General features: G+C 49.4%; 1 protein-coding gene across 1 annotated transcript in view; it reads right to left on the bottom strand.

Annotated features, from left to right (window-relative positions):
• Pic (DNA damage-binding protein pic) overlaps positions 1-13,105 on the bottom strand; it is a 76,716-nt gene that overhangs the window by 31,419 nt on the left and 32,192 nt on the right. The window contains exon 15 of the mRNA XM_077704972.1: positions 1,253-1,365. Within this exon, the coding sequence (XP_077561098.1) occupies positions 1,253-1,365 (113 nt within the window). The remainder of the gene's footprint in view (positions 1-1,252; positions 1,366-13,105) is intronic.

The following is a 13,105-nucleotide window of genomic DNA, read 5'->3' as shown; positions in this document are numbered from 1 at the left end:
TGGTCTGAATGATTTCGAAATTCTGGCTCATGCATTGCTTCATCATTTAATGAAAGAACAGCATCCAATGTTGCAATCATTACAGTGTGAAGCCAAAAAAAGATGTTTTTTTGTGCTCAGCTTCGAAGGGCAAATGTGGAAAAAACCTGCAACAGGGTCTTTGGATTGCCCTCACTGAAAAATCAGCTATGCAATGGTTGCTAAGCAATTTCCTTATACAGCTGGTTCCAGAAAAGCATTTTGATGAAAAAAAATGACAATAAACCCTGAGAACATTCTTAAGAGGATGTGGGCACTTGCTACTTGCTTACGGGAAAACTGCTTTTTAGGGAGAAATAAGATTTTTTAAGGCAAGTGTGAATATAGAAAATGTGCACAAGGAATTGAACTTCCCTAATTACGAAGAAAAACAAAAAGTCATTTTTTCAAAATTTCGCCTTACCCTGTGCCCTTAATGAACATGAGCATTTTCTTTTTTGTCCACGGTGACATAGCATACCTTTATGCTGTCTCCGTGTTGGCTATTGCCACATCTCTCTTCCTTCCTTTGTTTGTTCGTGTTGCGTTGGTTTGTTTGGCTGTTTTGCTGCCGTCCTACTACCAAGGAACTTGTACTAGACGTAAGCAGTACCTTGTAAATACAATAGAACCTTGTTGATACGTTAAAAAAAATGCGAGAAAGAAACGTACTATCCAGTAAAAAATGTACTATTGGGAATATTTAGTGTTTACCATTGACAGCGTAGTAACCGGGAAATTGTATGAACTGGGAACTGATATACGGGGTAAAATTCTGAAAGAACAACCCCCTAAATTTCAGAGATATCAAGTGAAAAATACGGACGGGATGGGCGGTCTTTCAGGCCAGGTGCGAAAAACTACAAAAAGTGGTGGCCGCACCGCCAACCAAAACTGCAGAGATATCAACAAAAAATACCAGATGGGCAAACTTTCGGCTCAAGTGCGGAAAGGAAAAATAAGTGACCACATCAACACATGAATAGAGGATTCGCGTTTGTTTTGTTCACTCATCGGCACTAAAGCCATCGATTTTAGGGGGTGGGCGATCTTTGGGGGTCTTTTAGCAACTTGAATATTTCACCCCTAAAGGAGGGTGGTGGGCGATGTTTTGTGGTTCGGTTGGAACTTTACGGTAACTAAATAAAATCCTGGAGAACTGTGAGCAGGCTTCTTTCAACCTCAGTAGTGACCTCTTTTCCTGCCTTCTGTCTGAGCAGCTTACACTACGCACCTTCGAAGGTGTGCTGGTCGATGATGAGCAGGTTGTGGACCTCCACTTCCTGGCCCAGCTGGTCGTTGGCCCCCATGACAGCGCCGGGTTTGAACACAGAGCTCATGTTGGAGCTGCAGTGGCAAGGGTCACAGACACGCACGCAGAGGTTACACCCTTCAGCAGAGGAAACACTGAGGTAAAGGAAGAAAAACCGTATGGCAATACAGCGCAATCGCGTCCTTCGGAGCTGCAACTGAGCAGCAGAAGGCTTTTGGCAATTCCCACTCGTGAAAGTGGGCAAATATTATACAGTGTATGCGTGCCTGTGGACGGTGTACACCCCAGCCCCACTTTTCCTCGAAGCAATGGCACGGCACTTGCTCCTCCATTTGTTTTGTGTTTGATTAGCACCAGCGCCCTGCTCCCCTAAGCACCATGCTTCAACTGTGCAGAGTGGAGGTGACAGAACCTGGGATAAGGGGCACGGAAATCCCGATAAATCCACAGGGATTGGAGCAGGTGCAAGGTGGCCCAGTGAGAGTTTCACATTTCATTGAACATTCGACATTAAACTCCACTTCATACTCAACTTGAGAGCTCCTGCTTGTCACATGCACACCGCTGCTAAATTATTAACAAACACTCAAACCTCGTAATAATGAAGTTGAAGGGGAGCCGTAAATATTTCGATATCCATTATTTCGTTACATCAATTATAACACTTCACGGCCCACTGTACTGCTTCGAGGCCACACAGGCAACAGAAATTGAATAGAAAAATATTGCAGTGGCTCAATATGTGCACTGCCTATTTTATTGTCCGCTAGACAAGCTGAAACAGTGTTCCTGTGTTTCAGAAATCTCATGCGAAACACTTCCTCTTCAGCGGTGGCCACCGCGTTGATGCCGTTTTTGCCGTCGCCATGGGCGCTGAAGAAACAACGTTGAAAGATCAATCGTGCCGAGTGCATGTTACAACATAGGCATGTCGAACGTGTGTGCATGGAAGACCACGGCGTCTTCGTCGTCGCTTGTGCCAGTTTGTCTGGTGATATCTGCAGCAACTGTGCGGTATGGTCGGCTCCTCCATAATTGCCGCGCAGTCATCGGCGTTTACATTATTCGCAAAAAAGTCATCTGGGCAACAACATCGACGTCACCGCCCTCTTGCTCCGGCCCGCTGGCTGAGCTAGGGACAGTAGCTGAGCGAGGAGGATTCATCAACCGGCTGCGCGTGGCGTGGCTGCGCATGGCCGGGAGGTTGACGCAGGAGCTTTAAAACAGCCGTGCCGAAAGAGTGTCGAAATCTGCGGAACACTTTACACACCATGGTCGGGGTTTGTTGGAAGATAGGGGGCGAGTAATATAGATCGTTATATCCACTGACGGGTCACTTTTACTTCATTACAGCGAGGTTTGAAATGCACGGTTCTCTATGGAGATTTAAAGGGGATATTCATTTACTTCATTACGTCCATTATTTTGTTTGCGCCAGATTGTCTAGCGCCAGTTTGTTGCATTATACCCCATTGCGTTATAACGAGGTTTGAGTGTAGTGCAAAAAAGAAGTTTGATTACATAATTACCTACGCATTCTCTTCTCTACGTCTTCTCTTAGCACCTTTATTGTATCAAATTTCAAGATTTAAAGATCTGTTGCAACCTTTCCCCGCATAATGAACCCTCCCCCAAAATTTATGCCGAATTTTCTAAAAAAAAAAAAAAAAAAAAAAACCCATCAACAGAAAAGGTGGGTTCGCTACGCGAATAAATACGGCAAGCCATAACAAAAAGAATTTGCCAGGGCAGTCTCTTGGGCACTTGCCCCCCTCATCACGCCACTCTCCCATGCCAATGACAGACTAAAACTTGAGTATTAAGGTGAAGCTTTCCATGTAACACTGATGGCATACGGCGCATAGGAGACACATTGCAGTAAAGCCGCCGATGATTATGATCAGGACGAACTGAAAAGAAAAAACCGCTTTCCCATGGTTGGAATCAAACCTGGGTCCCTCATGTTATGAAGACAATGTCTGTGTGATCGCACCATTCCGCAGGGTCGAAGCAGTTGGGATTAGGACGGGGGTGCATGGACGTGCAAAATTACGACAAAAAAAAATCGGGCACCTCCCCGTCTAACCAACGTTTATAGAACCCCCGGTCAGTTGGAAAACTTCGAAGTGTTTCCCGGCGCCGCTGCACCAAGTTGCATTGATGGCGGAGTCACACCCGGCTCCTGCGCGGGGCACCGGATGGCTGAGGTGAGTACGTTTTGAGGGGTACGCCTATCAAGTTGTCCAGCTAGCATCTCGGGTGAGCTATGTTCCTGTGAGGCATTTTCTTTGTGCGTGTGTGTGTACGTGTGTGCGCGCTCTACCTGTAGATGGTCCCGCAAGTCCCATGCCGGCGTGTTGTGTCCCCGGTCGCACAGGCGGTTACTTACAGGGGAAACCAAACACAAATGCGTTTTTCTCGCGCTCCAAGTCATCCCGGCCTCCATGTAGCATGGTACTGTGCCAGTGCGCATCTCAACCAAAATCTCTCAGCCAAATCGCACGTGTGCAACGTGCGTGTTTACCCTGAGGACATAGCAAAGACCTACACGCACTTCAAACGCTGAAAAAGTAGAAACTGAGCAAGGAAAGTGCAGCCTTGTCGAAGGAGCCGTCCCAAAAATATTTCCAAGCCTGCTTCCTTACCTATCTAAGCCACCGGCAAAAAGAGAGAAATTGCCGCGTCAAGTCCAGATTGTTGCACAGACCTCGTCTGCACAGAAAGCCAAAACAAGCGCTAATGGTGCAGCTGAAGAAAGTGCTGAAAATTTAGACGTGTCGGCAGCAAGTCGTAAACCTTCGTTGAGAGAAATGCATTTTCCATTGGCGAGCTGGCGAAAGACTGTTGGCAGAGATGACGATCGAAGTTACGTCGCGTTTTTCTTTTGTTTGTTTGTTTGTTAAGAAAATAGAGGGAAATCTTCTTTTCGGTTAAAAGTGTGCCACAATCGGGGAAGAAGTAACTATCAGCACCCGTGGCATGAACAGTATCTCGGCCAGCTGCTGTCTACGCTGCAATGCCTAGAAGCTCTGTTAATATTGTAAGTCCAGTTACTCTGATCTCGTTTACCGACACGAGGGAATGACACGAAGTAGACGAGGTTATAATAGCTGTATTTGCACTACTTACAGAGCTACTAGGCAGTGCAGTGGAGGCACCGCAGGTGGCGGATATGCTGCTTGTGCCGAGCGCACTGCGATCGTCATCTTCGTCTTGATTCCTTTCTAGGCCTCATCCCCCACGCGAAGCTGATAGTTGACAGCTTATTGTCGTCAAGAAGGATATCTTGTAACAGTATCTGCTTACCATGTAAATAAAGAAAAACATATCCACTTTTTTGGTTCTTTCATTCAACCGATAAAGCTTTCTAACAAAATGACAACGTTTGCCAGCCTAAATTTATTTCTCAGCGTAACGCACCAGCCACATTTCCTGCCTAGGCAGTTAGAATATGCAGCCGTCTAAGCAAGAAACGTGAATTATGTACAGTTAAACCTCAATGTAACGAAGTCGGTAAAATTCACTATTTACTTCGTTACATTGAAATTTTGCTACATTGAAATTCGTGGTTATAATGATGTTCATCCCGCGAAGCGTTTCCTGAGAAAGAAAACCCGGCGCGCATACACAGCCGGCGCACTGTTTCTGTTTCTATCAATGCTTAATCGTCTAGGCGGGCATTAGCGCGAACCGCATGGAGCGTTTTCTTCCTGCAAAAACACGCCCCACAAGCCACAGGTGCGCTGACGCAGCCGCGGAGACCACCCGCGCGATGAGGGTAGCTCCAGCGACCGCTTCTAACCGCTCGCTGAAACGCTACTCGAGGGGCAAACGAGAGGGGCATGTGAAAAAAAAAGCAGATAACGTGGGTGAAATTTTCACTGTAAAACGTCATATGCGCCGCTTACGAGAGCGCCCATCAAATATCCTCCGCGGCGGTAAGCCTAATCGTCTGGCCAGCCAGCATCCCCGAGCGCTTCGAAGCTCCCGCCATAGGGTGCGTGCCTCCCCATTGGCGAAACCATGGCAAAAAAAGGTCAAGCTCCTCCCACTGCCGCGCGCAGCGCGAGTCACTTCCCACCGCCGGCACGCAATCGTGGACACCAGTGTGAAAAAAAACGTGCGTGCCAGGATCATAAAGATTTACAAATGCTTGCTGGGACGATGAATGATGATGATGATGATGGTGGTTGGATGTTAATGGCGCAAGGCCAACTAGGGCAAAGAGCGCCAAAACAGTGGTTAAATATGAGAGGTGAGAACTTAGACACTGATATCAGTAAGCAAGAACAAAAGTAAAATCAATAAAAGACAGTGAGGATGGCTGGTGTAAAGGGCCAGGTTGTGATGGTGCGTGGCATGAAATAAAGCTTTAAAAAACTACGCGTGATAGGAAATGAGATGTAAAAACTTGATGTCACTGAGAAACTTAAAAGTGCGTTGCACAGGAATCACGGGATCATCCGCTAGAAAGAGTGCTGGGTGTAGTGGAATGTGTTGTCTGTAGAGTTGAGGGAAGTGCTTGCGTCTTGTTGTCTGGAGTGCTTTGCATGTAATGAGGATGTGAAGTACGGATAGGCCCTCCCCACACCTGCTACACAGGGGTCTTGGAGATCCGGTGAGCAGATGGGAGTGTGTCGCGTGTGTGTGGCCTATCCGTAATCTACCTAGGGCAACTTCGATGAATCTGTTGTGTGAGTCACTAGTGTATTGTCCTAAGTGTGGCTTTACTATGTGTAACTTGTTGTCTGTCTGTGTATTCCAGTCGGCTTGCCATGTTTTGCGAAGGTGTTGTCGGATGTGTGGCTTGAGGTCAGTGTAGGGTATTGTTGTTATGTCCACTGTGTTTGCAAGTGCAGCAGTGGCGGCCATTTCATCTGCGGTCTCATTCCCCGCGATTCCAGCATGGCCTGGAACCCAGCACAGGATTAGTTGAAAATTATTTGCATATACAGTTAAATCTCGATGTAACGAAGTCGGTAAAATTCGTAATTTACTTCGTTACATTGAAATTTCGCTACATTGAAATTCGCGGTTATAATGAAGTGTTCATCCCGTGACGCGATTCCTGAAAAAGAAAACGTGGCGCGCATACACGGCCGGCGCACTTTTCTGCTTCTATCAGAGCTTAATCGTCTACGCGGGCATTAGCGTGAACCGCATGGAGCGTTTTCTTCCCGCAAAAACGCGCCCCGCAAGTCACGGGCGCGCGGACGCACTCAGACGCAGCCGCGGAGACCACCCGCGTGATGCGGGTAGCTCCAGCGACCGCTTCTAACTGCTCGCTGAAACGCAACTCGAGGAGCAAACGAGTGGGGATTGCGAGAAAAAAAAAAAGCGGATAACGTGGGCGAAATTTTCACTTTAAAACGTCATACACCCATCAAATATCCTCCGCGGCGGTAAGCCTTATCGTCTACCCAGCCGGCATCCCCGAGCGCTTCGAAGCTCCCGCCATTGGGTGCGCGCCTCCCCATTGGCGAAACCATAACAAGCTCCTCCCACTGCCGCGCGCGCGCGAGTCACTTCCCGCTGCCGGCGCGCAATCACGGACGCCGGTGTGAAAAAAAAAACGCCCTGTTAGGGCTCATAAAGATTCACAAATGCTTGCTGGAACGGTGAAACCCAACAAGCATGAGCGAACTCGAACGAAGTGCCAAGCGGAGGCATGCGGCGGCGGCGGCAACGCCAGAGGCGATTAGGCTTACCACTGCGGAGGATATTTGATGGGCGCTTTCGTAAGCGGCGCGTACGACGTTTTACAGTGCAAATTTCGCCCACGTTATCCGCATTTTTTCTCGCATGCCCCTCGAATTGCGCTTTAGCGAGTGGTTAGAAGCGGTCACTGGAGCTACCCGCATCGTGCGGGTGGTCTCTGCGGCTGCGTCAGCGCGCCTGTGGCTTGCGGGGCGCGTTTTGCGTTTTTGCGGGGAAAAAACGCTCCGTGCGGTTCACGCTGATGCCGATTAAGCCGTAGACGATTAAGCTCCGACAGAAACAGAAACAGTGCGCCAGCCGTCTATGCACGCCACGCAGTTTGTAGGCAAGGGGCTAGCTCCCGGACTCCGTGGCTGGCTGCATCCGCGGCATTGGGCGGCCCGTGTCGCCGTCGCGTTTTATTGGGACCCCATTTCGGCGCTTGCGTCTCCCGAAATCTACCTCTACGACTTAAATTTCGTGCCTAGTTCTCCATGAAACTTCGTTACATTGAAATTCCGGCAAACGGGACTTCGTTACACAGAGGGTGAAAATACATGGTGTGCATACACTTGAAGTTACAAAAAATTCTGTGGTTCGTTACATCGAGGGTTTCGTTACATTGAAGTTCGTTACATCGAGGTTTAACTGTATAGACATTATGAAATTAAAGACAAGATTGACAATGTGGTTTTTCTTGGGTCTGTGTGAAGACAATGCACGTACAACGCTCAAAGAGTCTGTGAAGATGACGGACTTAGGAATTCGTTTTTTAAGAATGTGCTGAACGATGAGTAAAATGCCATATGCTTCTGCAGAGAAAATAGTGGTGTGTACACTCATGGTTCTGCAAGCAATAAAGTTGGGGCCATGAGCGGCGCACGACACTGTAATTGAAGTTTTCGAGGCATCGCTATAGAATTCGGCACATTTATATTTATCCTGAAGCGACAAGAAATGCTGCAGAATCGCAGCTCTCGGAACCCTGTTTTTATCTATTTTCATAAATGAAACATCACAACAAACAGGCTGCAGTTGCCATGGTGGTATAACGTCAGAAAATGATGAAGATGTACAGACATCTAAAAACCCAACGGAAAGACCTGAAGCTTCCTCTCTCACCCTCAGAGAGTAGGGCAAAGGAACAGATGGACGATTTGAGAATAGCTGGGTTGTAGATGTATCATTGAGGACAGGTTTAAAAGGATGGTTATTGAATGATGAGACCTTAAAAGCATATAATAAATCTATGTACATTCGTTGATGTTCCAGGCACCATTTGTTACTTTCAGCGTACAGACTCTGGGCCGGGCTAGTGCGGAAAGCACCACACGCAAGGCGCAGGCCCAAATGGAGAACTGGGTCAAGCATTTTTAGTGCTGTTTTCGATGCCGACCCATACACAACACTACCGTAGTCTAGCCGAGACCCGACTAAGGCGGTAAAAACGCGAAGAAGGAGTTCTTTGTCTGTACCATAGGACTGGTGGGAGAGGACTTTGAGAATGTTTAGTGTTTTCAGGCATTTATGTTTAAGTTGTTTGATTTGTGAAATGAACGTGAGTTTTTCATCAAATATGACACCTAAAAACTTGTGCTCCTTTTTTACAGGGATAGAAGCGCGATGAAGGGTGATCTCCGGGTCTGCCTTAATCCCGCGCTTGCGGGAGAACACAACACAAGTACTCTTTCCAGGGTTCAGTTTAAAACCGTTTGTGTCCGCCCAGCCAGCAAGTTGGTTCACCCCAAGCTGGACTTGGCGTTCACAAACTGAAAAGTTACAGGACTTAAAAGATATTTGAATGTCATCTACATATATAGAACAGGAAATGGTTGGTGGCAGTGCCTTCCGAAGTGAGTTCATCTTAACAATAAACAGTGTGCAGCTCAAGACACCGCCTTGAGGGACGCCATTTTCCTGGACGTATACATTCGAAAGGGCACTGCCAACCCTCACTCGAAAGGTCCTTTCCGACATGTAGCTACTGAGCGTGTTCAGCATGTTGCCGGAAACACCAAACGACTTGAGGTCACACAAGTTGCCGTACCGCCAGGCCGTGTCATAGGCCTTCTCCATATCGAAGAAGACTGTTATACAATACTGCTTATGAATGAAGGCACCTTTTATATATGTTTCCAATGCAACCAGTTGATCATTGGTGGATCTCCCAGCCCTGAAGCCAGCCTGGCAGCTGTCGAGAAGACCATTGTACTCTAAGAAGTACATGAGTCTCCTATTGATCATCTTCTCGAACAGCTTACACAGGCAGCTTGTGAGGGCGATGGGACGATAACTTGCGGGAGAGGAAGGGTCCTTCCCTTCTTTCAGAAAGGCCACTACAATGGCCTCCCTCCATGACCCTGGGAGGTGCCCCGAAAGAAATATTTTGTTGTAGAGGTGAAGGAGGGTTTCAAGTGTGTCTGTGTGCAAGTGTTGAATCATAGTGTATGTAATGTTGTCTGCGCCTGGAGCTGAAGGTTTACAAGTACTAAGTGCGATCTTCAGCTCATGCAGTGAGAAGGGGGTGTTATAAGATGAGGTCGACTTATTACTGTCTCGTAAGGACTTCTTTTCACAGGATGTTTTGTGTTTTATGAAAGTGTTGATGTAGTGCGCTGAACTGGACACATGTTGGAAGTGTTGTGCGAGCGCGTCAGCCTGGTCTTCCAGTGTGTCCCCTGTTGTACTAACCAGGGGCAGGCTGTGTGTATGTTGTCCTTTTAGTTTATGTATTCGTGTCCATACTTTTCGCGTGTCAGTGTAGGAGTTGATGGAAGTGAGGAAGGTGCGCCAACTCTCCCTTTTCGCCTCACGGCGCACTCGCTTCCCAAAAGCCTTGGCCCGTTTAAACGAAATGAGATTATCTGATGTGGGGTACCGGCGAAGGACACCCCACGCCTTGTTCTGGGCCTCTCGCGCCCGCCTACAGTCCTCATTCCACCACGGCCTCCTTTGGTTGCGCGGAGCGCTGGAGGCGTGGGGAATGGATTTTTCGGCAGCGTCGCGGATGTGTGCCGTGATGAGTTGGGATGCTTCCTCTACGTGTAGGTGTTCTATGGTTGTGTGGTGTAGTTTAGATGTTTCTGTGAATATACTCCAGTTTGCTTTTGATTCATTAAACCTGTAATGGGAAGATGGACTGCATGGGCCTTTACCTATATATGTTAGGGAAGTGGGGAAATGGTCACTACCATATGGGTCTGTGCCCACACCCCACTCAAGACATGGAAAGAGAACTGCGGAACCAATAGCCAAGTCGAGATGTGAGTATGTATTATGTCCTAAGTTATGGTATGTAGGCTGCTTTTTGTTGAAAAGGCATGCTCCTGAAGATGTAAGAAATTTCTCTATCAGGCGACCTCGGGCATCCGTTCTGGAGGAGCCCCAAAGAGAGTTGTGTGCATTAAGGTCGCCTGTTAGGATGTACGGTTCAGGCAGCTGGTCGACCAGCGCCTCGAAGTCAGAGCTGGAAAGTGCATAATCAGGACGAATGTAAATTGAGCATACCGTTACCAACCTATTAAAAATTATTGTGCGTATTGCTACAGCCTCAAGGACGGTGTTGAGAGTGATAGGGTGGCATGCTAGGGATTTCCGGGCTATTATGGCTACACCGCCCGAAGAGTGTGTGCAGCCAACCCTATCCTTTCTGAATACCATGTACCTACAGTGGAATCTCGGTGATACGAATTCGGTTGATACGAATTTCGCTGTGATACGAATTTTCAAGATTCCCCGGCGAAAATGCATTGTATGCAATGTAAAAAAATTCGGATGATCCGTACGCATTTACTACTCCAGTGTGGGTGATACGAACACGCGAGCCGCGAGCAGACGACTGCGGCGTGGACGGGAGGCGGGAGCGTTGATGCGGCCGTGCGGCCTTGGTTGCGCGCGGGCACAAAAGCATTAGTCCTCCCCCACTGATGGTAATCCTCCTCGTGGGGTGTTTACAATAGCGGCAGGAGAGGTGCTGTTCCGAACGAACAGAACGTTTCGCCCTCTCGACGCCTCGTCTTTCTCCCTCCGTTTTATCTTCCGCTACAATCTCTTCTCTCTGTACCTTTCATTTCCGCTGGCTGCAGCTCGGGTGCCTCCAGCTTCCTTTTTTGTATTACACTTATTGAATAAACCACGGCAATCAGGCGTTCCCTCATTTCTGACGGTGAATACCTTCGCCACTTTGCCTTCTCCGCATTCCTCGCTTCTGAGGTCTATGCCCCGCGCTCTAGTTACCCCGTTGTCGCCTTGCCGTGTTGCCTGCGCCCCTTTCGCGTCGATTATGTTGAACTGTGAACCGCATGGAATGTTTTCTGCTCACTAAAACGCGCCGCCGCGAATACCACCCGCATGCTGCGCGCGGCGCGGCAAGTGGCGGCATTGCCCGTGGCAACATGGCGGCATTACCGGCCGCGAAGTGGTGCGGGTAGCTGGACCGACCGCTTCTGACCGCTCTTTAAGATGCCACTTAAGGAAAAGGCTAGGAAAAGCGCCAATCAAATATCCGCAACCGTGGTAAGCCTAAACATCTCCGGCGGGGCCGGCGGGCTGTCCGGAGCGTTTTCAAACTGCCGCTATGAAGAGCGCGCCTCGCCATTGGCACAAGTCGGCAGGCCCCTCCCACTGCCGCACGCATCAGGCGTCATTTTCCGAGCGAGGTAGAATCTGTAGCGGGGGTGAAATCGTCAACGCGGGCGTAATAACGCGCGCGCAACGCCGATGCACACTAATCGCATGCGGTTCGTGCGCGCACGTCGCGTCGACGATGAGCGCGCGTTCTTTTAACTCCCGCCTTGGCGATTCGGGACGGCACCCCGGCGCCAGCCTCTGCCTCGGTTGCCGCGAACGGCAGTGGGAGGAGCCTCACGACTTGCGCCAATGGGGAGACGTGTGCCTCATGGCGGCAATTTTGAAGCGTTCGCAGCAGCTGGCTGGGCCACCTCCGCGGATATTTGGCGCGGATGGCATTTTATAGCGCAGTTTTCTCCCACACTGTGAGCTCCTTTCCCACATGAGCAGTTTAGTTTACACCTTCAGCTGCGTTTTAACAAAAGGTTACAAGCGGTCACTGAAGCTACTTGCACCTCTTCACGGCATGAGCCGACGCCATGTTGCCGCCGCCTGTCATATGCGCGGCACTATTGCATTTTTTTTTTTTTCATTTTCTGATGATACGAATTTTCGGGTGATACGAATATTTTTGCCGCCCCTTGAGATTCGTATGACCGAGATTCCACTGTATTTAAGAAATTTGTGTGATTGGGATTCAAATGCGTCTCCTGAAGACACATCACACTTGGCTGGTTCGAATGCAATATCTCATGGACATCATCAAGATTTTTAATGAGGCCTCTACAGTTCCATTGACTAATATTTTCTCTTCCCATTATGGAGATTTAGAAGCTACTGAAGTCTGTGTGTATTTGTGTTCATGTGTCTTTCGGGGCTGTTACTCTAGGATTTGGCTTTTTGGGCCTTTCTGCTGCTGGCTTGGGCGTCGGAGGCCGCTCCTTGCGCTGCGTTGCAGGCAGGAACGGCCCGACATCCATCTCATCGTCGGATGTCCGAGGGGTGCCCGACGGACCGGGCCCCCCAGACTTGGCCCCCGTTCGGGAGCCCTTCGTTTGAGCCGCCACCGCCGCGGGCGTCGGGGACGCCAAAAGTGGCACAGGCGGTGCGGTGGCGGTGGGAGCCGATGCGGGGCCCGTGGTGTCCATCACCTCGGTAGCCTCCAACGCACTGGAGGACGGGGAGGCGGAGGCGGGAGCGGCACCGGTCCCTACAGAAGAGGTTGTCACCACAACCGCTGCTGCCTCAGCAAGCGGCGTGGCGACAGATTGGGCTGCCTGAGGCACCCCAGGGGGGGGCGGGGGAGGGACCAGGTCAGACTCGCTGAACTGGGTCCCTGTAGACACCAGACGCCGCTCCGCCCCCCGGCGAGCCGCGTCGGCGTACCTCCCCAGGGGGAAAGAGGCGAACCTCTTTCGCGCCTCTGGGAAAGTGATGTTCTCAGTTATCTTGATGTTGATGATCTTTTTCTCTGTGTGAAATTTTTCACATTTGCGGGAGTACGCTGCATGCGGCCCCCCGCAGTTCACACACGTGAGGGTGTCGGAT

This window comes from Haemaphysalis longicornis, unplaced genomic scaffold (assembly GCF_048455015.1).
Source record: "Haemaphysalis longicornis isolate Haplotype H1 unplaced genomic scaffold, Haemaphysalis longicornis Haplotype H1 scaffold_3, whole genome shotgun sequence".
Taxonomy (NCBI): Eukaryota; Metazoa; Arthropoda; class Arachnida; order Ixodida; family Ixodidae; genus Haemaphysalis; species Haemaphysalis longicornis.
This window is presented reverse-complemented; position numbering and strand designations above follow the sequence as displayed.